At 37.1% G+C, this 27,947-nt stretch overlaps 1 protein-coding gene across 1 annotated transcript in view; it reads right to left on the minus strand.

The window, feature by feature from the left end:
• GRM8 (glutamate metabotropic receptor 8) overlaps positions 1-27,947 on the minus strand; it is a 344,093-nt gene that overhangs the window by 194,726 nt on the left and 121,420 nt on the right. Inside the window, exons 3-4 of the mRNA XM_074169153.1 lie at positions 1,435-1,570; positions 803-957 (exon numbers count right to left, since the gene is read on the minus strand). Coding sequence (XP_074025254.1) covers positions 803-957; positions 1,435-1,570 — 291 coding nt within the window. The remainder of the gene's footprint in view (positions 1-802; positions 958-1,434; positions 1,571-27,947) is intronic.

Here is a 27,947-nt window from a genome sequence, read left to right on the forward strand (position 1 = left end):
ACTACAGTCACTACTGAGTCTAAAACTGTGATCCAAATAAATTTCATCTCAAGACCATATAAAATCAGCAGGTACCTCTCTGTTGAGCCAGAGGACTCCCAGGACACCTAAAATTCTGCTTCTATTTATAATGTTTAATGAGCCCAGCTAAGAAACTAAAGACTCCTGCTTAAACCTAGTCAGATTCTGCACCAGCCTTACAACCCAGCAGCCATAATGAAATCATGACTAACATACCATCTGGATTAAGCTCTTTACAAATGTGGCCAAATTCTCCAAGTAGTGTCAATAGTGCTCAGTTTTTCTAATTGTTTACTAGTTTAGAGCACTTACCCAGACAGTAAGAGATGTTACTATGTCCAGTACCCTCCCAGGAATAACGGGGTTCAAACCAACAGCTTCTACTTCATCCACCAATTCAGAAACTTTTTTGATACAGTGGCTTCTTAAAGTAAGTTTAGGAGAGGAAAGCAGAGCCTCAACTGATCTCCTCACAGGAGAATGTGCTGCATTATCATCCATCCGACACTCTCTTTTTTTGTCCTAAAGGACCACTAGGCTATGGGTAAGAAGCTCTCCACCACACATGTTCTAGTTATTAGACAATTATAAGACTACCTAATTGCAGATTCATCATCTTCCCATCTCAACAGAGATATTAATTAAATATTGGATCAGGTCAAAAAAAGTTTTCCCTGTAATAAAGGACTATGTAATTTTTTAATTTTTTTTTTTTTTTTTTTTTAAGAGAGTGCTTGAACATTGTTAGAAAACGACGGGTTCATGCCATGTGCATTCCTACCATCTATTGAAGTTCTTTTGGGCAGAATGGTTACTGCTCCTTCCGCAATCTCCTCCTGCTGCTGAACTGGTGAAATTTTTGACCCCCAGCTATCTGAGCCAATCCAGAGGAAATGGCCAGATTGATTAGCTTTTTTGGCTGCTTCCAGTATTCGCCTGCAAATACACAACAGATGACTAATTAAACAAACTGCATTTACAAAGAACTTGAAAATCCCCAGCATTAATTCTGGCTATGCATAAGTAAGCTGACACTAACAAATTAGTCAATAGTTTTCAGTCTAAAGTAAATTCAACAACATATGTAGTGAACTCAAGATACAGTACTGTACAAGATAATTTGTTTCATCTTTAGCCATATTTTTCTAGCATTCTTACTGGTTTCTTCATTTTCAGTCACCAAATAACAATCTATTGGAGCTGCACTCTTAGGAGGTAGGAAGAGGTTAGATCTTCACAAAATAAAGGGCCAGATCACTAAATAATTGCAACTCAATTTATCACCAAAGTTCCAAGAATTTTTACAAGGGATTAAATCTGAACAACTCCTGTGTTACTCTATTTTGCAGCAGCCAGTTGAACATCTCTGTGAAGAAAGAACATCTTTAACGCATAAAATTAGGAAACAGGTACCTAATATCATCTTCATTGGCAAACATGATCACTGCTCGAGCATTTGGAGTTTCCAACAAGCGCTTGATGATCTTTTCAAATTCTCCTGGTCTTGGTTCCCGAGGGATTTTGAGTGACTGAGCAATGCAAACACCTCCTGAAAAAAATTAAAAGAAGAAGAAGAAAAAGAAAAAGATAATTTTAACACATTAAATATCCACACTTCAGATAATCCACCATTAACCAGGCAGGCAAAGAAAACAAGACACTAATCTGAGATAAGGCAGAGCAGCCAAAAGTTACCTTATCTGTATTTTGAAATATGCACCATACAAACTTACACACTCAATACTGCATTAAAAGTTCAATTCAGGCACCTTTTATTTCACTTTTTATAAAAAAAATTTAAAACAACATACTAAGCCAGATCCACAAGCACTGTACTCTGGTAGGACTGAGTTCTACCAACCTACCCCAATTTATGGCAGCTGAGAACCCAGCCTTGCCACAGGATTGCATTTAACTGTGGAGTCATAATTTGACAGTTATCTTATGTCTGTAATGTGGCTCTTTGGTATGAGGCACTATCATACACCTCTGCTTTTTCAGCAGAGAGTATAAGGTTAACAATAAATGCTGTGTTACAGAATCAAGTAGAGAACTTATGAATGAATGTATACAGATCACTTCTAATTGTTATTATGACATTCTTAATTAAGTTGTCTTAATTATTTAAGAGGTTTTGGGTTGTGATTGAATATTCTAAATTACTAATCAGCAAATGAACACAAACTCATAGATGATATTTATATCTCTTCCTGACATAAGGAGGAAAGTGCTAATTGAAATCTTTACATTTTACCTGTACTGAAAAAAGGGATAAATTTCTACAGAAACTCTGATTTTTAATGGCTTTCATACAGATGTGCAGGGGAATCCATACTTCCCAGTTATGACACTGTTATCAATGTTTGAGCAGACAATGAGAGAAATTCCTTAAGCCTGTTCCATGAAGCACTGAGTCCAGATTGGCACCAACTTCCTGTACCATAGATGATCTTTGTGTGATTGTTTGCTGATTTGGTTATTTTAATTATTTTTTCTTTAAGAACTATAGCCTGATTTGCATTGGTACATCTAACTCCCACCAATGTTTGCTGTTGCCTGTAATTCCCAAAATAAGAGCTTCTTCTGGAGAATCTAATCATTAATAAAACCAGGAAATGAAGAAAATGAGAAAATGTTTATTTCTAACAAAAAGTGACATGTTACTAGACAAAGGCAAAGCAAATGATAATTTTTGCATCTCTGCATCTGAATACTTCAACAGTGAAGATTGCCTTCAGCGTGAGCAAGAATAAGAATGTGCTTTAGAAAAGCTCTTCTATTTTTAACGATTCCCAATATTTATTTTCTGAAGTATAAGATCATTTAGGGCATATACACATCTACATATTAAAGATAATTAGACAACTAAAGTCACAGTTAGATGGCTATGTTGTATATGGAGAGGCTTTCCGACTTTCTCAACAGTCTAGCTGTCCCTATCAAAATGTGAACCTTATGTTTTTCCAAAGTACTTTACAAATTAGGTTGATACACACTGTCAGTGACAGAATTTGAACAAAAACAGGTGTCCAGCCAGTTGCAGCTTGGGACATCGAGCCACATGAAGAAGTTACAGAGGTCTCTTGTGTTAGCTTTATTAAGCTGATTGTATTTAATATTCAAGCAAAACAAACAATCCAAGTAAAGGTATTTATGAAGCCTTTTTATTTCTTTTACTCAAATGTAATATTTAGAAAATGCTAGGGATTCATTATCAGATTTTGTTCTGCCTCTGCAGGATCTCATCGACCTCAATAGTTGTCTGCACAGGCAGATCCTAAGTTTGAATCAAGTTTAGACATGGCATAAATGAAGCATGGAATTATCAACTGACAGTATAAAAATAACAACTTTCAAATGAAATGAGCCAGTTTTAGACATAGGCAAACATATCACCTTTTTCAGCTATGTATCAGTTTCTTGGGAAGTTACATTATTATTTTATTAGATTGAGATGTGCATACTACCATATAGATTTATCCTGAATTATTCTCTGCCTTATATGAAAGAAATAATATTTGCAAATCAGAACATCTGTCATTTCTAACAAAAACTCTTTGTACACATTTCTTTACCATCTATAAAGAGTATAAAGGTATAACATAAATTATTTATCTGCTTTAATATGAAATAGAGTGCCTTTCTCTGGCAACACATATCTTTCCTTTTTTATGAACAGCCTGGCTTATCATGACGGACAGCTAATTTGCCAATAACAGATGAGCTTGTATAGTAAGTGACCCTCATATGCACCAGGTTATCTTTGACAATCCAGTAATGAAAAGATGAACACTGTCCTACAAAAAGCTTTAGCCAGTTTTCTAAAACGATATTAAGCTATTGTGATAGACACTCAAAAAGCCCTTCACTGCAACCTCTTTCTCAAGTAACGGGTTTGTAAATGTAAGAGAAACATTTAGCAGACATCCTGTAAATTTAACAAACAGCAATTCACTGTTAAAAAGGAAAAACTGAAAAACAATTCCAAGCTCTCAACTGTCCCCAAAGTCATTCAGGCACAAAAAGTAAAACCGATCCTAAAAAATGACATAAAGGAATAATTTGTTACCTCATAAATTTTTAGAGTACATTTTCCAACCATTTCTATTCATGCAATGGCCCTTAGGAAAAAAATATTCTTTCCACATAAAACTCAAATGCAAATATTACAGAATGTGTACATATAATACAGCATATACAGCCATCTACATTTTGTGTGGAAAGGATATCAAGCAATGAAAAACTGCAGTATCTAAAAAAGCTATTTTCGGTCAAGATGGTGTAGAAGAAACACCACTCCATCATTGCAGCAGCAAGTTCAATCATGACAGTACTGTGCATCTTAGCATCTCTACATTGAAGAATGTGTTAAGTACTAATAGGAACAAAATGAAACTCACTTCAGCCTTGTTGCTACATTTATAATGAATTGTGTAAGCCATCTCCAACACACAAAACACTTTGTGTACACCCTTATCTTTATATTGCATATACAGCTGTTGCTCAAACAAATAGCAGAGTATCAATTTTCAGCTAATGATGAAATGCTAGATCCACAAAGGTACTTACAACATTACGGTGTCTAACCTCTCAGCACCCCGCTGCCTTTGAAATCTACAGCCTGGGCTAAGTGCCCAGACACAGAGAGATGAGTGTCTGGGAAAAGGATTCACAGAAGCCAGCAAGCTGAATAAGGAATAATTATTCCTCCAAAAAAGCTAGCAGAGGTACTAAAAGGAAGGGTTTTAAGGCCACTAGTTAAGATAATCTTATGAAGTGTGAATAAAAGAGAGATTTCCCCAAATCAAGAAGAAATAGGGCTTGGGAACAGATGTCTTGTACATGGTACCCATGGATTTGCCATTTGCTGCAGAGGTGCCAAAGGGCAGATGGTTCAGACACCTAATGCCCCTGGAGGATTTATGGCTGTGAATCATAAGAACAAATAGCGTCTACATGTTTCGTCCTGTCAGCATTTCTGACTGATTTGGCACGATGACTGATTGTCCCTGTTGCTGGTTTCCAAAACGTTTGTTATCCTTCATTGTCTGTGGATATACCTAAAAAAATACATTGGTCTAAATTTCCCTTGGCTAAAATTATGATTAACATAACATTTGTATGAGGAAATGAGAGCTAACTATCTTCTCACTGAAAAGGAAATGTTGTGTTCAAACCCAGTCAATTAAAAGGACTTATGAACAGGCTTCAGAGAGGGCTGCACTAGAAGCTGTTACTGAGAGCAAGAAGGGAGTCAGACAGACCGACCCAATTCAGGTACCTCAACTAGGAACAGATAGCAGTAATTGTACCTTGTCTTATTGTACCCATTCCCTATCATATATATGAGAGAGGAGATGAAATTAAGGGTGTGCATGTCACACATTTTAAAGACATTAATATGGCACTGATGGAAAGTAGTTCTGCAACTACTCTGGGGATTAAAAATAAAAACTCTTAGCACCAAACTGTGCAAAGCCTCTTTTTTGTGTTCTCAGATCCATAAAACTAAGGTTGTACCCAGTCATCCTAGAGCTTGATTTGAGGAATAAAACAGTTAATATGAACTGCACTGTGCCAGTGATGATAAGTATACATTTCTCTTCTGTCTAACAGCTATCAAGTGTGATAACCAGCACCTGGGGCCAGGGGACCATGAAGAGAAAGAGAGCAAAGGTGGGAGCTGGAAAAAAGGCTCACGGTAGGTACTGCCCCACTCATGATCAGGGTCTCGGTCCAGCTGCTCTGCACAATGGTTAGCAGCTGGTAACTCATGTACTTTTAAAATGAGGACATACTCAGTCCTGATCTACAATAATATGTTTTTGAGTTGTTTTCTCTGTTGTGATAAGAATCACATCTTAAACAAATTGTTCCATGCTAGGCTTGGCTTGCTTACAGGTGCTCTGTATAATACAGCTTGCAGGAAATAGGTTATCACCAAACAAAAAGCTAGTAGATTTTGAAGATATTGTCAGTACACTGGATCAATGAGCTTTTTTCCTTTCTTTCTGTGCTCTTACAACAATGATTCTACCAAATAAAAGATAAGATGAAAGGAAAATGTAGAACCTGCATCATTTTAGTGGTCAAACTTATGGTGATTTTATAATGATAAAAATGCATTTTAGCTCTCGTGGGTTCTGAAATCACAAGATGGCATGCTAATTGTAAACCATTAAATGCTCAAGTATGCGGAGGTGGGTGTCAGAGGAAGTGATGTTGAATGTGTATTTGGAAAATAGCAAGCAGACTTGGCAGAAAACTTTCACTAACAAATTAATTTCCTGAAGAAAAGAATGAAAGATGAAGCTAAATGTAAATACAAGGGTCATATTCTCTCCTACCCCAGCTAGGATCCAGCTACATCATGGACCAACTAAGTAGGATACACAAAAACAGGCATTGTCTTTGTACCAAAACAGCTGAAGACAATTTTAAGTTCAAGTGGGTTCACTGTTGGAACCACAACCATACTACTCAGAAACAGTTTGCCCTCTAAACTATTTTATCTTCACATGTGTATACCTAGCCCTACCATTGTAAAAAGGGAAGGGATAAAGCTATGTGCTTGCTTTGACAAGCTATCTTTTTCTTAGCATAAGGAGGTATACCTCACCTGACTCAGCATACATCATTACAAGTCAATTATTTCATGGCAGCTTCATCACAAATCACATTGTTCCTGAAAAACCTCAAGACAAATAACCAGAGCACACCTGGGACCCAGTCCTACCTGGCAAGACTTTCTCAGCTGTCTTCAAATATACATTTCCTTTTGTTTTTACGATGAATTATATGTGACTGGTCACTAGGCCAATACAATTTTCATGTAGGCCTGTGGAAAGTTTCCAAAAGACATTACAGAAATATATGAAGGCAGAGAAGTTCTTATTCCAAGTAGGTGAACAGATGTCAGAGACTCAGAAGAAGCCTCAATGAGAAACTCTCCTGTGAGGCACACAGGGTGCTGTCACAGGCAGACACAGCCCCTGTCTGACAAGAGACTGCACACTTCTGACAGTATCACATGATGCAAGAGAACATGAGGAAAACCAGGCAATTACATTTATCCTCCTCTTCCAGTCCTTCCCCTGGTTATATCGACAGTTGAGGAAGTCTACACCTGGTTACATTGAAAGTCTGTTCCAATTGCCAGGAGCCTAGTTCAGTGTGAAGATTGCTTGAGGTATTACAAAAACCAAGATGCTCCACACTCAAGTTCTGTTGACAAAAATCAGGATAGACTTGTGACTTAGTGAATCCATCAAGGCCTTCTTTTTAAGCAGAAAGTTAATTATTTGATAAATTTGGATATTAAGAAATCTGAATGTTAAAGAAAAATAAGGTAAGAGACTGTTCTGCCTGAGACTTTCACTGATGCTGACAATAAGGAATTTTTAGGAATTATTATTTAAATCACAACCAACTACCTGCCATCCTCCTGTCTATCCCTAGATGCCCCTAACAATAACTTCCTAGAGTATGAGTCAACAGGGATTGACACCTAGGAAGATATAATTACAAGTGGAAGATCGAATTGCACAAGCAATGATTCTTCAAAATGTAAATGTCTCCTTAATGCCAAAGTACTGTAACTGGAAGGTCTGAATGCAATCATACATTCTTTGTGGAGCTACCTTCACTTAACTACCCCAAGAAACCATATGATCACTGATTTGCCTACACGGACTTCAGGGTAGCTTAACTTTACAGATAAGAACCTGAGCCTTGTGCAGGATCTGTGCTCCTGCTGAAGTCCATGCCACGGCATCTTCACTGCTGCTCATGTCCAAGTCTAGTGAAATAAAATCTCATTCCAGTGCACCTCCTCTGTTGCAGTCACCAACTAACTGCAGAATGGAAATATCCTAAACTCTTACGGCTTTTTCATCAGAAAAGGTGAGTTTCATCAGAAGCTCACCAAATACATCAGCAAACAATTCAGTTACCCTTGCAAAGAGAGTTAATTCTTCAGCCAATAGTGGCAATAATTTTTGATATAAAGCAAAAGAAAGAAAAACCTTTAAAAAATTAAATAATTTAAATAATACTTTGCTCTGAATAGACAATAGTGTCACTTAGCATCAAATACACTAAAACATAGTGGAGGATGAGAACTTTTGTTATAATCTTGTAACAGACAAAAACAGTCTCCATTTTGAGCCCATACAGTGATGTCTTTTTTCCTTTATTTAAGTAAAAATCATAGAATCATAGAATCATCTGGGCCGGAAGGGACCTTCAAAGGTCATCTAGTCCGACCCCCCCCGCAGTCAGCGGGGACACCCCCAACTAGACCAGGTTGCCCAGGGCCTTGTCGAGCCTTACCTTGAATGTCTCCAGGGAAGGGGCCTCAACCACCTCCCTTGGCAACCTATTCCAGTGCTCCACCACCCTCATGGTAAAGAACTTATTCCTAATGTCTAATTTAAATCTGCTTTTTTCCAGTTTAAAGCCATTACCCCTTGTTCTGTCATTGCCGGCCTTTGTAAACAGACTGTCTCCAGCCTTCCTGTAGGCCCCCCTCAGGTACTGGAAGGCCGCTATGAGGTCTCCCCGGAGCCTCCTCTTCTCCAGGCTGAACAACCCCAGCTCCCTCAGTCTGTCCTCGTAGCAGAGATGCTCCAACCCCCTGATCATTTTCGTGGCCCTCCTCTGGACCCGCTCCATCAGGTCCATGTCCTTATATTGAGGGCTCCAGACCTGCACACAGTACTCCAGGTGAGGTCTCACCAGAGCAGTGTAAAGTGGCAGAATCACTTCTCTGGATCTGCTGGCAACACATCTCTTGATGCAGCCCAGGATGCGATTGGCCTTCTGGGCTGAAAAATGCATTTTCTCAAAATCCCTTAATATTTATGACAAAGATGTTTTTAATGCACAAGCATTGTTGATGATGCTTTTTCACTAACATGTCAGCTACACTCATGAGCTTTTCTACTCAAAACTAACAGCTTTTAAGTGCTCAAAATCTCTCATTTATTTGTTTTAGAAAAGTCCTTTTAGCAATGTTTTTTGTTGGGTCTTCCTTTTATTCATTTTTTTTGAAAAAAAAAATGAAATAGAAGACATTCAGTGAAACCATGAAAAAAACAAAACATTCTGAGAAATACAATTCACACATTCCTTTTGAATATGCTTTTTTAGATTCCTATATATATTCACAGGCATACAGCCATGCATATTTCACAAACACATGTGCTCACACAGATACTTACATCATGGGCAAAGCAGATGCTAATTCTGAAATAGAAAAGGAAGAAAGGAAAAAAAACAGCTCTGACTCCATATGAGACCGCTGGCTACTGGTTTCAGTCATCACAGTCTGTCTCTAAGGTGACGTGAAGCAAGAGAGATCTGTTATTTTATACTACCATTCTGAACAGTAGAGAACTCTCTTTTTTTTTAATTTTTTTTTCCCCCAGATGAAACAGTTCCGAATGTACCACTACAGCTTCCATTAACACCAGCATCACATGGGAAATAACTGCTGATTTTTTTTTTTTTTTTCAGATTTGGAAAAAAAAAGGCAACACATTTTTCATCCTTTGACATTTAGTGCTATTTGTGTAAATGAAAGCCAACTTTCACAGTCTTGAAAGTGAGAGGCTAAAAGAAAAATTAATCTGTAGTAGAGATGTTTATGAATGGGTAAAAATCGCATACCCAGAAAAAAAAAAAAAAACCTGAAAAGAATGAATTCTGGAAGCTTGTGAGAGAGGGATTTACCTCTCCACAGTGAATCACTGTATAATTAGTTCATAAAGGACATGGGATGCCCAGTCAAACTTCAAAACAATTTGTGGCCAAAATAATGTAATTGGAATTGATCTCCACTTACATTTACTGGTCAGCTGTTGCAATACTTTCACAGCTATGTCTTTTTTTATCATCACAGTGGGTATGAATATCTCCGTCTGGGGAAACATGGTTCTTCCTACTTGCAGATTTAGAACTTGCAGAGGCATAATATGAAAGAAATATACTGCTACTTTCTGTTTTCTGGCTGCATGCCAGGTAAATTCTTAATGAGGAAAGGAGACCCTCTTTATTTTAGTTTCTTTTCTGGATATCAGGGGAACTTAGGTTACGAAAAGAAATTTCATAAATGTCTAAATTCTAAAAGATTTACAAATTTTATTGTTTTTTAAAGTAACATCAATTCTGATTTGTAACAAAGTAATAGTGTGAACTCAAACCCTGGCCTGTGGTTGCCTAACATTTTTCTCTGAAAGTAAATTTGCTTGAATATGTCCCTTATTCTTCCCTTCATTTCTCTATAATTTTCAGTACTAATGAGCCTGAGTAGCAGTAAAGATTTGGATTTCATGTTTTAGGGAGTTTAGACACGAATGGCTGCTTCAAAAAATTCTAGAGGTGGGTCAGGCATAAAAATAGCCAGTTTGCCTCCAAGTATAGTCACAACCCCCAATGGGTGTATTCAGCATCATGAAGATGACACAGGAACTTATAGCATTCATTGTAACTATGCTTAGGCAGGAAAAGAAATCCCACCAAAAGAAGGGCTGGATTTTGTAAAAACATTTCTAAGTAAATATAACCTTTCCTCTTTTAGGATAATTTGTTCCCTACAGGGATATTCACTTCAACATTTTCTTATTACGCTCCCCATCCTGTTTATTTTAAATATTTTATCAATGATATAAAAGACTGTTTTCAGTTAAGTTGTCCTGGAATGCCTGATTTTAATGGTAGGCTGGTGTCCTATTTTTCACTTGCATGCTTCTTACTGGTATCATGGTGTTCAGAAATTGCCTTCAGTCACCTCCTCTGCACTTAAATGCTATACACAGACAGCAGAACCTGACTTTTAATCATTCCTTCTAGAAAAATAACAGCAGTGATTAATGTTCTCATTCTGAAGCTTTTTTGTCTGTTTTTATAAGTAAAGACATTCTTCTGCTTTGTGGTCATAAAATAGCCACAAATTTCTTGTATTCACTGGAATTTAAAAAAATAAATAAATCCCTTCTGGTTTTTGCTGTCTTCCAGAATGTTGGTGGCAAAAGCAGTTATTTCCATCTTTCTTTACGTATTCCTTTAACCAGTCTAGTATCTAGGAAATTATTCATAAAATTGGGCATATGTTATTTAGCTTAGGTTATCTCTAGTCATCAAATATTTATTTTCTCAGAATTTGAACTGTCAAAATAGTTTGCATGTAAAAACTTACTTAACTTTAATGAAGATAAGTCTGAGTTTGATTACTGATGTTTGAGCTTGAATGTAACGTTCAAAAAACAGTCTCAAATTTGAGATAAAACAAAATAACTGTCAGTTAAGTTTTGTCTGAAACTGAAAAAAAGAGAATTCTGTGGTTTTCTTTACATGAAATTATAAGACCAAATTTGTAATGAAAATCAAGAAGGTATCACTTCTGACAGGGAATCTTACAGATAAATCTAATCCCCAGAAAACAAATATAATATAGATTCACAATCTCCTGAGACATGGAAGTAATGGGTTTTACTGCATAAATTCTGCACGTAGGATGCCTAAACTACAGTTAAGCCCACGCTAACATTGCTTGAGTGCTCACTTGCAACCTTGAGCTCAAAGAGCCTGGTCTGCTTTCATGGAAATTGCCATCAGGAGCCACGCTGACTTCAGCCATGCAGGAACAAGCTGAAGTTCTCTTCCAAATCATGGTTATTTTACATAGATGACATCATAGACGAGGAATTCTTTTTCTGGATTAGACTAAAAGTGAAAAGATTTTCAGGCCCAAAGATGATTGTCATCATCTACCTTGGCCTCTTCCACACTTAAGGTTGATCAGAATCAATTTCAAAGGCCTAAGCTAGCTTTCAGAAAGGCAGTTTCATTAAAAACGAAATATTTTGCCCTTGTTTGACAACATTTTAAAGGCTGAAAAGACATACTGGTTATTTTTTTTTCCTTTTATCTTAGCAATATTAGTTAAAATGTGATTTTTTTTTTATTTCGAATTATCATTTTTAGGGGGTTTTAGTTTTTTTATTCAGTACAAGATAACACGGAAACATTACTGAGACAAAAAAGTTAAACACTTGACAAGGAAGTATTTTACTTTCACTATGGAAAATTCAGTATTTGTTTTAATGTTTTTAGACCAGAATTTCCAATGAAATTGAAATATAATTTCTGAGCGGTTTTATGTGTAGTGAGCCAAAGAATGTTATCCCATAATGTCTGAAAACAGCTGATTTCCATCTGATTTACAGTGTATCTAACTAGAAAAAAAATGAACATTTCAAAGTATGAAGAGTGTGCTACACCCCTGTAGAAATTTCTTCAATGATTTATAATCCTTATTACAGAAAAAGAAAAAATGTTCCTTTTCATCAGTTTAATGTTTCTAACTTGTTTACCACAACCAGGTCTGGTTACACCTTTTTCATCTAAAATGGAGATCTGTCGCCCTCATTCTTCCAAACACAACTTGTACATTACTAAGTTATGTGATTAAGTTATAAGTTAAATAACTTTCTCCCATATGAATTAGGAAGTCTGATTTTATTTAACTAGGTCTGTAGACTGCGAGTTACATTTGCAAAATTCATATATCTATTTTGATGTTAGTACCTGACTATATTTATCTGATTTTAAAGTACTTTGAGAGCTGGACACTTGAGTAAGAACACCATTAGGATCTAAAAATACTAATGAACTTTATCTGATGACTTCTTACAATTGAGGGTTATAAAATATGAAGAGAATAAAGCTAAGTGATATTAAGAATCAGCAATACTTCTTTTATAACGCAGCAGTAAAAACAAAGAAATGAGTCAGTGCATGAACAAGAGTCACTCTGTAGCTTTCCACATAAATAAACCTACAAAAGCCTACTTCAATTTTAAAATGTAACTGAATTAAAGTTGGCTACACATCTACTGTATCTTTAAGAAAGCCTGTGGCACTATGTTGTGAGATTTGGATCAGAAAACAAAGTCAAAGAGAGGAGCCTGATGTCTCTATGTGTTTAATACTGAGTGGTAAAATAGCTTGTGAGAAGTTTAGGAGTGAGTGGATCTGCTAATTAGTCTGTTCTTGAAGCATGTTGGGAGGAAAGATTAGCTTAATTCATAAAACCCTAGAGAAAAAAAAGCATCAGGTCAAAAGTGACTAACCAGCAGACATACCAATAGGGTGGCAATGGTCCTGAGAACTTAGAACTGAAGGAAGAGGCAGGAAAGTGCCCAGAAGACCTAAGCATACAATAGAAGACAGCCTGCAAACTGAACGTGTGTTAGTCTGCTTTAACATGTAGCATGTAACAATAATGTAGAAATGATGGGACAAGAGTAAAAACATTGAAATGGTTTTAATTGTGGAGTATAATAAATGCTGAAAAGGCACTTACATATTCTTGGAAGAAAGGTACCCTCTATGTATATATAAAATAAATTGCAGAAACACAGCAATGTTTACTTTTCCTAAATGTCTAATTAGTCACATCTGTCTTTTGTTTGAGGACACAAATATCAAATTAATTTTCTGAATTAATCCTATCTTGTAAATGATACAGCAGGTATATACATCTACTATGTATTCTCAGTCCTTATTCAGGAAATAATGAAGTCCTTATTCAGTAATACAGATAGCAACTCTGTAAGTTAAATCACTGAAAAATTCTTAGATTCAGACTAAGGATTCTAGATAGGAGGCCCAATAAGTGATCTGATTCAGGCCTATTCCCACTATTTCTAAAATGGAGGGAATGCACTGCCTTGCCTTTTTGAAAACTGACCAGCAAGTAGGTTCAAAGTCTGCTTTTATGTAGTCTGTCAATAGCTGTACTAGGACAGAATTTAACCCTGCCTATTCTTTTTTCAGATGGTAGAAACATGGCTTCATTCTCACTAACATTCTGAAAGGAATAAAGGCTCTACTTAGCATCAGAAAAGGAAAAACATGGGGAGAAAGCTGTTATCCATGCAAGAAGAAACAGAGGAACCTGCTCTTTCCATCAAAGTCCACAGCCAATGTAAAATGCCCTGTAAAGAATGGCAGATAATGGGAAAAGAGCTTTTGCTCTCCTTGCCCAAAATTGAAAGGTTCAATCAGAACTTACGTATCTCAGTCAACCTCAACCAAGCTGCTCGGTGACATCAGGTGAACAAATATATCTGTGTTCAGAATTAAACATGCTAACAGTACACTACAGTAAAAGAGAAATCTGAATACTTTTACTAATGTAGCTATGAAATGGATAAAAGCAATGTCTGTAAATCAAGAAAAGTTAGATTATAGAAAACAGATCAAACACTGGGGACGTGATTGTACTACGGTTCAATCCTAGCCACAGAGCTGTACCCTTCTTTGTTCTACCAGAGACAAAATCTTTCAAGTGCTCTTCAGGCTTTGTTTTAAAATTGGAAGAATGCAGACCCACCTCCTTCCAGGGTAATAGCTGTGCTCAGAAAATCACCGTTAGCTGTACAAGAAACAGAAGGAAGTAGTTGCTCTGTGATAGATTATGTATTGAAGGTGTCTAGTAACTGACAAAGGATATCTGCAACTCACCCCTTCTAATAAAATGGATGATAGATCCACCCTATTTTGTACACAATGAAGCAAAAAAAAACCCAATTACACAAAAAAACCTATAATCACTAAGTAAAAAATTACTTTTACCGAACATTGCATAGTAGTGGACACCATTATGTTGTTAATATAAGCTGAAATAAAAGCCTATTTTAATGTGCATCTAGTCTCCACAGAGAACTTTGATCAAAAAGCTATCTCATCAAGGGCCTGAAGGATTTTTCTATGTCCATGCTACTCATCTGATCACATGGTTTCAATAATTTGATACAATCCTTCTATCACATATAACATTTTTAAGCATCCTTCATTATGTTTTTCTTTTTCCCAAAAGCTATCAAAAACTATACCAGACAAAAATCTATTATCCATGGGGCACTTATATCTCACTCATTATAAAAGAAAAATGCAGAAATACATGTTTTCAAAATTAATTAATTAATTCTGAAATGTATTGCCCATCAAATCTGTCAAAAGATGCAACAGAGGGAAAATGAATGTACTTCAATTTACTCTGAGTTATATCTTGAATAAAGACATATGATTAGCCCCATGGACTCGAGAAAGAAACTCCACCTTGCAGTAACAAAAAAACCCATCATATATTACTTGATGAAAGTAGCAAGTAAGGATAAAAAATGAAGATAACATAGAAGACAAAGGGAAGATAACAAAGCAAGTAAGGACTGGAGAGCTGTACTACAACCACTCATTGTTCAGTGTAATGCACAAATAATAGTGCTGATCCTAAAACAAAATCTTCTGCAAATGCCTAGTGCTAAAATAATAATATACCTTTGTTTGCAATGTTTCATGATTAATCACTGTCAAGATGTGAAGTGGAAAAAATATGCAGTAGGAACAAATCCTTTATTCTCCAGACTTCCAAAGAACTTTCTTGCTCTGCTTATTTAAGAAGTTTCATCAGTGAAATACATACTTCTGCCAAGAGAAGAGTAGAAGAAAAATATAGTTCTTCCAAACCCTCCATAATAAAGATACCTGGGGAGTTTGCATTGAAAATTTCAAGTCAAACACATGTTTTCAAATCCCAGAAGAGCTCAATAAAAGTTACTAGAAATTTAAATATTGAAATTTTAACTTTTTTAAATTTTGAATTTTGATAGCAGCCAAAATACCCCAACTTAAAGACTTTTTCTGCATATGAGAAAGATCACAAGCAGCCAAAGATGTACAAAGTTCCACTGAAGTAAGTGTTTGAAAAGGCAGTTTCATTAGGAATGACTTTGCCACCATTTAGAAAGTTTCCAGTGATGGAAAGATGGAAAAGCAGAAGTAATTTTCAATAGTAAAAAACAAGCAACAGCCCTGAAGAGCACAAACAACTTCAGTCCTCTCTTTTATTGTGTTTGTTTTCTGTGCAGATAGACTGACTTATTTTAAAACACAGAGTAGCCAAAAAATAAAATTTAAAGGAATATGGGGTGGGGGAAGAGAGAGAGAGAGGGAGAGGGGGAGAGGGAGGGAAGGGAAGAGAGGTTAACTACAGAATAGCATTAGTGATGGCTTGTCTGAGGATAAATTTAATTCCAATGAAAAAAGCAACATTACATAAATATATGTATACACACACATACACCAGTTTAAGACACCCAAGCCCCTGTGTACAGTATCTCTCTACAAGGGAAGAGGACATCAGGCACAGTGAGCTTGCTATGCTCATGCACTTCCACACTGTGGCATGTGCACATGAGTTCTGCTGCATCCCATAACAGACATTTGTGTACAGTCTGTGAGACACTCACAACTCCAGGCTTCAGATCTGGTCTCCCTGGGTCAATACTTAAGGATGTCAGTGTCCAAATACAACTCATCTGAGTTTTTGTAAAATCATAAATTGATTACTAGCCTGGACTAGCCCTTTTCACAAAGATGATTTTACTTCTTGATAAAGAAACTAATAATTGGCATGTTTTCCATATGAAGTAAACTGTGTGCATAGCCATCCTAGTGACCAAAGTCCAGCCGTTTTCCACTCATACTTTCATGATCTTTTCTTCCCCTGTAAAACTTCTACTCACTTCTTTAAGATTCACCTCTTGCACAGGAAAAAAAAAAAGCCATGAAGCATGAGATTACAGCTGGTAAGGAGATGAGGAACAGAAAACGAACACTAAAGGTCTTCAGTTTCTCTGTTAGCCTCCTGTCTCCAAGCCCAGTATTATTCTCTGGAAACTCCTTCCAGATGAGAAAACCCACAAAAAACTTACTGTGCTGCACAGAACCTATGTCTTTGTCTCATACCATACCCCCTCCATGTCCCATGAGAAGGGCGCTGTCCTACACTGTCTTATGTGATACAGAACAGGAATGCTTAGCCTTCTCATGGTCATCACAGCTGTAGTCAAGCCCAAAAGTATTTCATGAGGGAACTATGTCTGCCACACACTTGAAGAGACTCCAGCAGTTGCAATGCTACAGACGCTTTTGGAGTAGAATCCTACCTCGAAAAAGGACATTAAGAGTGCAAAACTATGTGCAATAGAATTAGCCATTGATCAGCTTCTGAGGCAATTATTTTTTGGAAAATAGTATACTAATGTCCTAGCAATCACCTTTAACCATCTGTGTGGCTGCTAGATTCAGGCCAGTCCTTTAGAAGCTGAAGGGCAATGGTGCTGATGATAAAAGTCCAGAGGCAATCCCACATGGGACTTCCTAAATTGAATTCCTGCTCTCACAGCATTACTATGCTTTCCTCCAGGTTGCATGTCTCAGATTGGCATTGCAAGCCAAGCTCAACTTGGGCACAGTGAGTGCATGATTTAAAATCAAAGCCAACAGATTCTGTCCATTTTTCAACATGGCACAGTGAAATGATGCTCATGGCATTGGAGAATACACAATCAGCCTAAGTCCCTCAAACAGAGGCAGTGAAATGAAACAAGCAAGAATCTATCAAAAACAAGCACAGCACAAGGGCATGTCTGTAGAGTTACCTGCCAGAGTTGTAAATTCTGAGAAACAATCAAGATCATGTCTTAACAGATAACTTCGATTTCATTCTCATAGCTAGCTAGAAAGAAGCCCATCTTCTCTGAAGTGCTAAATCTAGTGACTAGTGACTAGCAAGGGAGAAGATAAGAAAATATTTTACTTATACCACAGTCTCCTGGTATTTTCCCATTGAGCACATTCTCACTACCTTCAGAATATCTGTCAAAATCTCTCTCCAAGTCTCCTCAGGTACTTCTGTCTACAAAGCCAGGATCATCCTTGCTGAGAATGAACCAGTACAATAGGACTTAAATGACCCCCTCAAAATCAGTTTTCCCAGGGAGGATATGACTGAAAAAAAGGTACTCTAAAGTAAGGTTGGATATGCAGATTTCCACTCCACTAAGAGTTGGATAACTCCACTCTGTGAGAAAGGAAACCTGTTCATTACAGGAAAACTGCATGTACCTGGACAGTTACAGTGGAGTTTGCACATAAACTCATCCCGTTTCTTTTCACTGTAACTTCACAGAGAGATGAAAACTCTCACCAGCACTTCTCAGACCCCATATGAGCAGCAAACACCTTTTTGTTCATAATTAATGAAGAAAAATGAGATAATTTTAAAGAATAAAATATCTGTTGCATTTTTTGTCAATGAGGGGACTAGGAAAAACGCCTATGATTATTCTGATTGAAGGCCAAAATGGACAAAATGCTTCCCTTCTAATAAAATTGTATGTATGACAGGAAAGGATCCTTTTTGCATCTACTCAGAAGGACTTAGTTCTATATTTTTATTTGGAATAGTCTTTTTTTTTCCCCCCACCACATTTGTGGCTGAAAGCTCCCTGCCAGCTGTCAGTTTAATTAAATCTTGCTAACAGAGCTCGCTGGATTTCCAGTTGCAAGGGAATATCTACAGAAGAACAGCCGTTATGGGTCTGACCAAAAGCTCATCTAGCCTGATAGTCCCATTTTTGGCTATGACTCATAATGAAAGAGCAGAAGAACAGAGTAAACATATGTGCTGGCACGTTATCCCAGCCTTCAATAATCTGCAGCTCAAGGGCTTTTTCAGAGAAGGTGTCTTTATGCTCATTAAAAGCCCTTGATAGAATTTTTGTCTATTAATACATCTAGTCTGCTTGAACAGAGGTAAAAGCTATGCTAGATGTTCCAGGGGTTCCCTCAACATCACTAAGTTTAAACTTCACAGTTCCTAAAGATCAGTTTTCCTTTTTCATTCTCCATGTTTAAAGTCTTAAGCTCCAAAAATCATAGTTTGATCCTAATACCATGATGAAGTCTTTCAATGTTGCATGTATTTTTTAGCTTTGTCTTCTATTTAAGCTGGTGGTCCCATGCATCTGATATATACATCACTTTTCTCCCCCTTCTTTAATGAACAGATCTGCAAAGTATATTTAGATACATTTCTATAGACCTTCTTATCTAAAACAGTAGGCATATTTTCATATCCCCATATGCGCATCGTCAGCTTTTTTTTCATGGACCCCAGAAAACTGGCCAAGAAAAAAAGATATGCAAGAATCTGAATATACAGGCATACACATACATCTCTGAAGGCTGCATAAAAGTCTTATTGAAGTAATAGGTTCTTTAGTTTCTAGGACAACTTAAATCAAGGATCAGATATTTGAAAAGCAATTTGGCGTTCTGAAATCAAGACAACTGTATTTTTTTATTAATGAATTATGAATTATTTTACAGAACAATCTCAGATATCTTTTCTTTGTGGCTTATTAACAATAGTCTGACAGTTGATCTTGTAATTACATATTGAACTGCTTCATATTATATATTCAAATATGGTGATTTTCTACATCTATTTCTGTTTGTAAGTATCCAGTAACTGCACTCTTTTAAGGCAGAGTTCCCATATGAGACACTGAAGAAAAATTTTCCCATACATCTAGAATAATTGTATTTATAACAATAAATTTAACAAGACAAAATTTGTTACTGATTTGAGTTTTCCAATTTCATTGTTTGCTTCTAGAAGTCCTATTTCATACTGTATAGCTCCCACTGAAGTCACTGAAAGGTTTTCATTTTTCATAGTTTGGAATGTTCATTAGATATTTATATGAAAAATGAGAATGAACTATGCTACAGTAGATAGAACAAAAACAATTTCATAGGGCAGTAAACCCTCATACTCCAGGGCATAAGCCAACCAGTAATTTATAGGGTTAGACAGAAGCTTTGCTCATGGTCAAGTTATTTCAAAGAGAACACAATTAAATGTTAAGTACCTTCCTTCAAAGCATCCCTTCAGTTGGAAACTGGACAAAATATGGTATCACAATTTATTTGCCTGAATCTTTGTGCAACCTGCCTGCCATCCTTGCTAGAGTGACTTCCACAGCTCTCTGAGTCCAGACTGCTCTCAGTATTGTTCACATATTCAGATATCAATTGGATCAGCTGATGATATACTTTAGAATTTTAAAAGCATTTTATAGCCATTTTACTTCTTCATTTTACTTTATTCTATTTCCTACAGCCTTTATTCTTTAAGAATTTTTTTCAAGTATCAAGGCAAATTCTCTGTATATTCCTTGCATACAGTATATACCACCCTGAAATACACCTACATTTGAAAGCATATATTATCTTCTTCCTGCATTTGCACATGGACTCTTTCAGTTGTATTCCTGTATCCAAAGCACAGATATGTGCAATATCTAAAATCTATTGATCAAATTTATCTCAGCTTTGCATTAAACAAAGATAAAGAAAATCCTTTTTAAATGTGGAAAGGTTAAACATATAAAACATGAACAATTATCTACCTTGTTCTTAACACACTTCAGAAAAAACGTTGGATGAAGCAAAACCCTTCATCCACTGCAGCCACTGATCAAAGGGTCCTTACAAAGCACCAGGATTAACTGTTTCAAAAGTGATCATTATTCTGATTGTCCTTTTAATTCAAAGGTGCTTCTCATTTGCTTCAGCACAATTTACCGTACACGTACCTTATCATTTAATATCATTACATCTTTAGACCAATTTATCAGTGAACGTATCTTCCAAAATTACTTGTCTACAACTTCCTTCCCCTTTGGGTTGCATTTTACTTCTGGTAATAGGTTCAAGCTCAAACAAATGATCAGATAAAGCAAAATAGGAAAGGATTTAAAATAAATAAAAGCAGAAAGTGATTTGAAGTTTTCATAAGAATCCACAGTGACTGTACGCAGTAAGATAAGGGCCTTTCAGTCAATACAAAGCAAAACAGCAATCCAGTCCTAGAGTGCAGCACAGTGAATTGTGAAGACTTAGCCATTAGAAGCAAAAACATCCACGCCTGTTCCCTCCCCATTTCTTAGAGAAGAAAGCTAAAATGACTAAGTTTGTCTAATTTAAAATGTAAAACTTAAGGCAGGGAATTCATTCTCATTGCTTCTTTCCATCCAATAACCATGTGGCAACTGCTGCAGCAGGCTTTTACTGCTGAGCACGCTGGAGGCAGGTGCTACTGCACATTGTACCTGCACCAAAAGGAATTGGTGTCAGTCAGCTCCTCCTGAAGAGACCAACACAAAGTTTCAGTAGTCAGTCTGGCCCAAATCATGACACTTCCAGCATGATACAGCACAGGGGCAGCCTGAGGTTTCAGTGTGACAGCCGTGCACTAGTGAGGCAGGAGGTATGTTTCACAGTAGCAGGAGACCTGCCTTGCAAACATCCCAAATCAGCCCAGAGTCAGAAAACCCACCTTGTCCAGGTGGGTCAAGGTCAGAGACTGTGTCTGCAGCCTTCTGTTTCCCTCTGCTGCCCCTTTCCCCAAATCCGAAATTCCTCTGAGAGAAGAGGTAAGAAAATTTTGCTTGAATAAGTCCCACAGCAGAAACACCTTGGTAACTTAAAATAGGAAGATCTTTTGTGGCAGTTTGTTAAGCTTTGCCTGCCTGCTAAGAGAAAATAATTAAATAAATGCTGCACATAAACAAAAATGTATATTTAATTAATCGTGATTCTTGCATGGCATTTAAGAGGACTGTGCTTTCAGAACGAAGCAACATGATCTGATTTCTAAAATACCCTTGTCTTTGAGATGCTCATCTATTTTATAAGCAACTACTCAGTACCTCATGGTATACAATGTGCAACTATAGCTCTTTGAAGTTTGGGCCAAATTCTACCATCTGGACTTCAATCGAGAAGTCTGTTAAATAATAACAGAAAACATTCATCACAGAGCTATATTTTAAAGAAAGGAGATTGAAAGTAAGACTGTCTTCTTACTTTGAAGGTCCTTCTTTAGGTTCACTGTGGTTTATAACAACTAATGATAATAGGAAAAAGGAGTGCCAGTATGACGACAAATTATAAACAGAAGAGAAGTTATTTGGTGACTTTTTTGCTAACATCTAATATTGGCCTGCTGATGGTAAGTGAAAGGGAAGCATAAGGACAGGTTTAGACATTTTGTGTTTCTGAACCCATCCTTGGGACAGCACACATTTTCTTTGGTGCTTCTTTCACATCTACTTGGAGCATGATAAATATATCTATCCAAGCAACTATATCAACACTAGGAGCTTATTTTATCTAAGACCAGGCGCCTTGTGTTGTTATGTAGGTGGAAAGGCAGATAAGTTTCTCCTTCTTCCTCAAGATGAGTAGGTGTGTGGAAAAATGCCATACGAATCAAATTATCTTTGATTCATCATTATAACATTCACATCATAAAAAATGATTTTCATTTAGGAACTCTTTTTTTACCCCTGCATTCCTGGGAAGTATACAGCATACAAAAGAAAAGACCAGAACCCAAGGAGTGCACTGATTCAAGATCCAATTTATCTTTGCATTTGCTCCACAATCATTTTTTTTATTAATTTTATTGTGTTTTTATTGATATGGTAAAAAAATTCCTATTGCAACTAGATCTTTTTGGTAAATGCCTACTCAAAGCACACAAAATCCTCTTCTTTGAAATACCTGTTGTTAGAGTAAATCATATAATCTACAGCAACGAGCTGAGCTCAGTTTGACTATGAATGTTCTTTTTTAATCCACCTGGATCTCCTCTACTCCTTCTCACACATTTTGTGGGCAAGGAAAAACAAAGGTCTTGACTACACAGAATGCCCCACAGTATTTTCTTCCAGACTATTCAAGTATAAAATTAAGGACACATTGCACCATTCCTTCAGAAGTCTACAGTAGTGGTATTACCATAAATCTCAAACTGACTTCCTTATTTGATCTTTCCCCAGCATGCGAACATGCAGGCGCTGGAAGCATCTGTGGGATTCTGAATACATCTGAAGTAATGTGCACATAAGTCCCCTGCTGAATGGGTCTTAAATCTGCAGTGTTTATTGTTCAGACCACTGCTTCAAGTTGACTTGCAGTGCAAGAGGATTCCTGCAGAGGCTTTATTAAAGTCCAAATTCTGCAGTTTGACATAAACAAAATGCAACTTCTCAGCTTGTTACATGAAAAATACATCTGCTAACAACACTCTATTTCATTCACTCGACATGCAAAGCCAATTGGGAGAATGATCTGTGGGGGAAGAAATGGTTTTGTAGTCTCATTCCAGTCAAAAGATTGAGGATGTGTTTCTAGATGAGCCATAAGCAACTCTGAAGAATCATAACCTCTTCTTCCTCTGTCTGTAAAAAGTGATATTTCTTATTTCTCATGTAGACCAAGCAGGCTAAGGTTTTGTTGATTTCTTAAGCTATAGGAGTGAAATTAAAAATAAATTAAAAATTAAAAATAAATTTAAAAAAAAGAGAGCATTCACAATTAAAAAATTGGTTAAATGGCTTCTTTATTTGAATTAAAAAACAAAAACAAAAACAAAAACACCAGTTTTTCCAGATATTCCATCCCACCACAGAAACCACCCCAGCATTGCAAAGTAGCAGGAAGATACTGGTGAGTTGAGTCTCCAGATTTCAAAGGATTTTTGTTTCCGTATTCATAAAGCAAATTCAGCTAAAGGTATTATTAGTTCTCTTTTTCCTCAGTTCATCTAACATGGGCCTTTCTGCTTCTTCACTCAGTGTTATTTCTAGGTGTGAATGCCTTTTCTGTCATGTGAAATTGATACCCTATCTCATTAACATACTATTTCTTTTCAGATTTCATTTTCTCTCTTGTCTATAGCTAGTATTCTCTATTTTACTTTTCACTTTCTTTGTTGTTGCTGCTCTTACTCTGTAATGTGTTTTGGAATGCAGTTTACATGAAAGATGCTATACAAAAAGCTAAGGATAATCTAATTTCTTTCTACCAAAAAAACCAGAATTCTCTACAGGCAAGACTTATATCCATTATTGTAGTCATTCAGAGGGGCTAGATGATGAAAAAGTCAGAGTAGCTAGTGAGGTTGTATTCTGCATTATTGCTGTTCTGTAAGGGCAGAGGGAATGCAACGGGAAATATTGTTTTGTTTGCGGTCATTAATTTCTGCGTTGCAAAAAAAGTAACACTGAGCAGATGCACCTTTTTTTTTCTGAACCAAAGTGTTTTCTCTGCCTAATTAATTGGGGACTTATTCAGAATTGGCTCAGCAATACAAAGTTGACCTTTGAAGATCAAAGTGATAAGCCATATGGGGTTAAATCCTGCCTCTCTTATGTATGCAAAACTCTCACACATTTCAGATGATTTTGCATAAGGATTTAGACAAGTGATCATCATACACCATGAAAAACAGCCCCTGAGACAGTTTAATCTGTACAACCAGAACTTTCATGTTTCACTTTATATTCTTCCCCCTGCACTCCAGTGTCCACCCCTTCCTTTTTTCTGTGTTTCTTCTAGGAAGGTTTTACCCCCACTCACATCTTCCTCAATCATCCCATATTGCTTTAGCACAGTTGGCAAGCTGCTTGTAAAATACAGAAAATCTTGAGAGAGAGAATACTAGCACTGCATTATTTAAGAGAGCCTCCTCATTACACTGCCTCTTCATTTCAATTGTTTGAAATTGTTCTGCACCTTAAGGCATATGCAGAATCCAAACCAGGATCCAAGTGTGGTTACATTATATTATTATTTCTTGAATGAAGGGGTTTAATATCAACATCCAGAGGGTTAAACTAATAATTCAGAATCAAGCATTTTTCTTCTGAAATACCTTAGAAATTACACTGACTATATAGTTTTGTATTACATATTTATAGTTTATATTAAAAATACTCACTACAATAATACTGTCTCTGCTGCCATAAGGATTGTTTTATCAACATTACCCTAGAAATATTTCTTAAATTTAAAATAAACCCTGCTGCTATCACAAAGTGAAAGTTGTAAGACCTCAACACCCCCAATAGCCAAAAGTATATTAAAAATTTGTGTGTTCAGTATATTATACTCCCTTCTCACTACCACAGTTGCATTTTATGGTGGTTAACTATGTAGGCACAGAATATAGTCTATAGTTATTCACATCATTAAAAAGAAGTCTAAAAAATTCTAGTGCTCTGACATTGTCATAACAGCCAAATGACGCAGGTGCAAGATGTTCACAGTCCCCTACTAACTCTTCAAAGCTTGCGATTACTGCACATGCTGAGGGCTGTACTGCACCAATCACATTCAAATTAGGGAAGAAAAAGTGGTTTACATTTCAAGCATATTCCTGCATTGGTATTGTTTGGACAGAATGGGAATACACCTTGGATGGTGTCAATCAAAACAGTTCCTTGATCGTCGATACAGCTATGTTTGATAACACAGTTGTGATTATATTTTTAACCTTGTTGCAGATGGAATTAAGAGTAAAGCAATCTTACTGTATGCCATCTCATAATTTTCTAACAAACTGAAAAGAATTGAATAATATTTATTAAGATGTTTTTAAATTAGGAGATGGGAAGAGAAGACAGACCTGTGGTTCATCTGTAAAAAACTCCAGGCAATTCAGACGTGGTGATGAGAAGAAACAAAATCCTTATAAAGGTTCTGCCAGAAAAGCTTTGATAAGATCTTGTGCATTCACTGACACCAAAGTCTATTAATAAAGATGCAAATTCACAGGAAACCAATCTTCATATGTTCTACTATTTATGGAACTGTGCCATAGCCATGTGATGGTTTGTATGGAGCAAAGCTTTTAAATTGTGTTCACTCATCCTAGATTCTTTTTATTTTAAGACATCTTCCAGGATGTTGACAGTCTAGGCAGCTAAACCCCACTACCCAAACTCTCAAACAGTGACCTTAAAAGGTCAGATACTCAGGGCAGTTGCAGCAATAAATATAAAACCAGGTACTAAGCTATATTCAAATTTTGTACCCTGTTATGCTTTTAGGCTACATATTAAAAATAAAAGCCAACACATTAAAGTCAAATAAAGAAGGCCTCTCAAGGGTGACATGCACCAATGCTGCGATTGACTCTATGAGATGGTAAAATACCTACCTAGAGATAGGTATTTTAGAGCTGTAGAGCTGTAAGGATCTCTAAATCAATGTTTTTGAACTACCTCAGATTCTCTGCTTACCTAAATTCTCCTCAACGGTTCCATAAAAACACTCAGGATAAAATTCTACACTGAATTAAACCCCCCAAATTCAGTCCTTCTATGGTCATCTCGTTCTATCAGCAGTGACAGAAAAAATATTGTAAGACAAAAGGGCTATTTAAATAAACCAGAATGTTAACACAAGAATAAATGTATAGACACAGACTATGAACAAGTCTAGGCTGGAAATCAGAAGCTTCTTAATTAGCTGTGAAATAGAGAATATTATTCAGTAGGTGTAGAGAGAGCAGTAAAGCCCAGAGATTTTAAGACTTAAGTCATGTTATGAACGTGATCGTACATCCTGATCACCCTAACCAGTGTCCAGTATCTTTTCAATCATATACGCTTATGGAGTTGAGTGAGACATTCCCAGAGTTCAAATCAGAATTATAAGCGATCACAGAGAACCACAGTACTTCACTGCAGATCCAGGAGGACGTGTGATGCTACAAGCAAACGAAGGCCATGCTCCTGGCTAGGAGGCTGGGCTGTGACCTGGATTCAGTTTGCTGCTCTACTATTTGTCTCTCATGTTTCCTCGGGCACATCACCGTCCCAGAAGCTTTTAATCTGTGATGGAAGGAAATACTTAATGCCATCAGAGGCGGGTACAAGGATCAATATCATATGGATCTTAGATACCAAGGTAACAAAGACATACAACTACCTTTACAGGGTGCTTTTAATTCAAAAATCCCATTTTTTTATGGGCACAGGATCCTCAGTTCTGTTAGCACACCTAGCTGGCATTTGCATTTCAGGACAGGTAACAGAAGTGCTGCTAAGAGGGCACAGACCGGCAAGCGAGGCAGCTCGCGGAGAGCAGGAGGCAGCCAGGGATGACGCAGTGCCCGTGCTCCTGCTGCCTACTGAGACCAGGCTGGAGCCCTGGACCGCACTGCGGCTGCTGCACCGAGGGGAAAGGGAGCGTATGGGGGTGTGTGTGTGTGTGTGTGTGTGTGTTAGGGGCGGGGGTCAGGCTGGGGGGCAGCTCTGGACCCCTCTGAGCATAAGGGATTGCTGTCCCCTGCCTCCCTCAGCCCCCAGCATGAGAAACACAGCTGCCTCGCTGGGTCTTTCCCCTCAGCCTCCTGCTTCACCTCCATCCTCCTCCTCTCCTGCCCATACCAGGAGCAGCAGGGCTTTGGCCAGGCCCTGTCTGTCATCTCTGATGGAACAAAATTCAGTTTCACCTGCTCTGCTGGGAGGTGCTGAGCTGGCGCCGGCTGCTACATGAAACGATGACTCTGCCGCTGTCACCGTCACAGCTGCTTTTCAGTTCAGGGGCTGGTTCATCTGCTGGTTTGGTACTGCCTGGCAGATACTTTGTGATGACTGCATCCCCAGAAGAAAGCACTGATATTAATATGCAGCTTATCTATATTTAACAGTCAGTCAAAATATCAAAAAGCTCCGCATAAAATTGTATCTCTGTTACTACCTAAAGGAGTCTATACTCTTCTGTGTTTTTCCTGTGAACATTGATTTTGTACTCTCTTATTAAATTAGGATTTTTTATACATATTTTGTGGCTGAAGTCATACTTCCAGCTTGTTAGCCTAAAATTCACAGATTGTCTCCAGTGCTAAACTTCCTCTTTTAACAGTACACTCAGATTTCTGTTTATAGAAAGTGAAGTAAAAATATAGCTCCCTGTGGGGCATTTCAGAGGATGACTCTAAATAAGCCAAAGGCAATATATTAAAGACCAGATCTTTATTACGAAAGCTTATAAATATACAGTAACTGGCAAGAAACAAAGACCACAGAAAATTCAAGAAAATAGGCTAAATTCAATAAATATGCTTTATTGATGGGTTAGTGGAGAGTAGACAGCACTGCAGAAACAACAGCTTAGAAGACAGATCGCTATCTGGGCTAATAACAGTTCAC

The sequence above is a fragment of the Numenius arquata genome, chromosome 2 (genome assembly GCF_964106895.1).
Source record: "Numenius arquata chromosome 2, bNumArq3.hap1.1, whole genome shotgun sequence".
NCBI classification, from domain to species: domain Eukaryota; kingdom Metazoa; phylum Chordata; class Aves; order Charadriiformes; family Scolopacidae; genus Numenius; species Numenius arquata.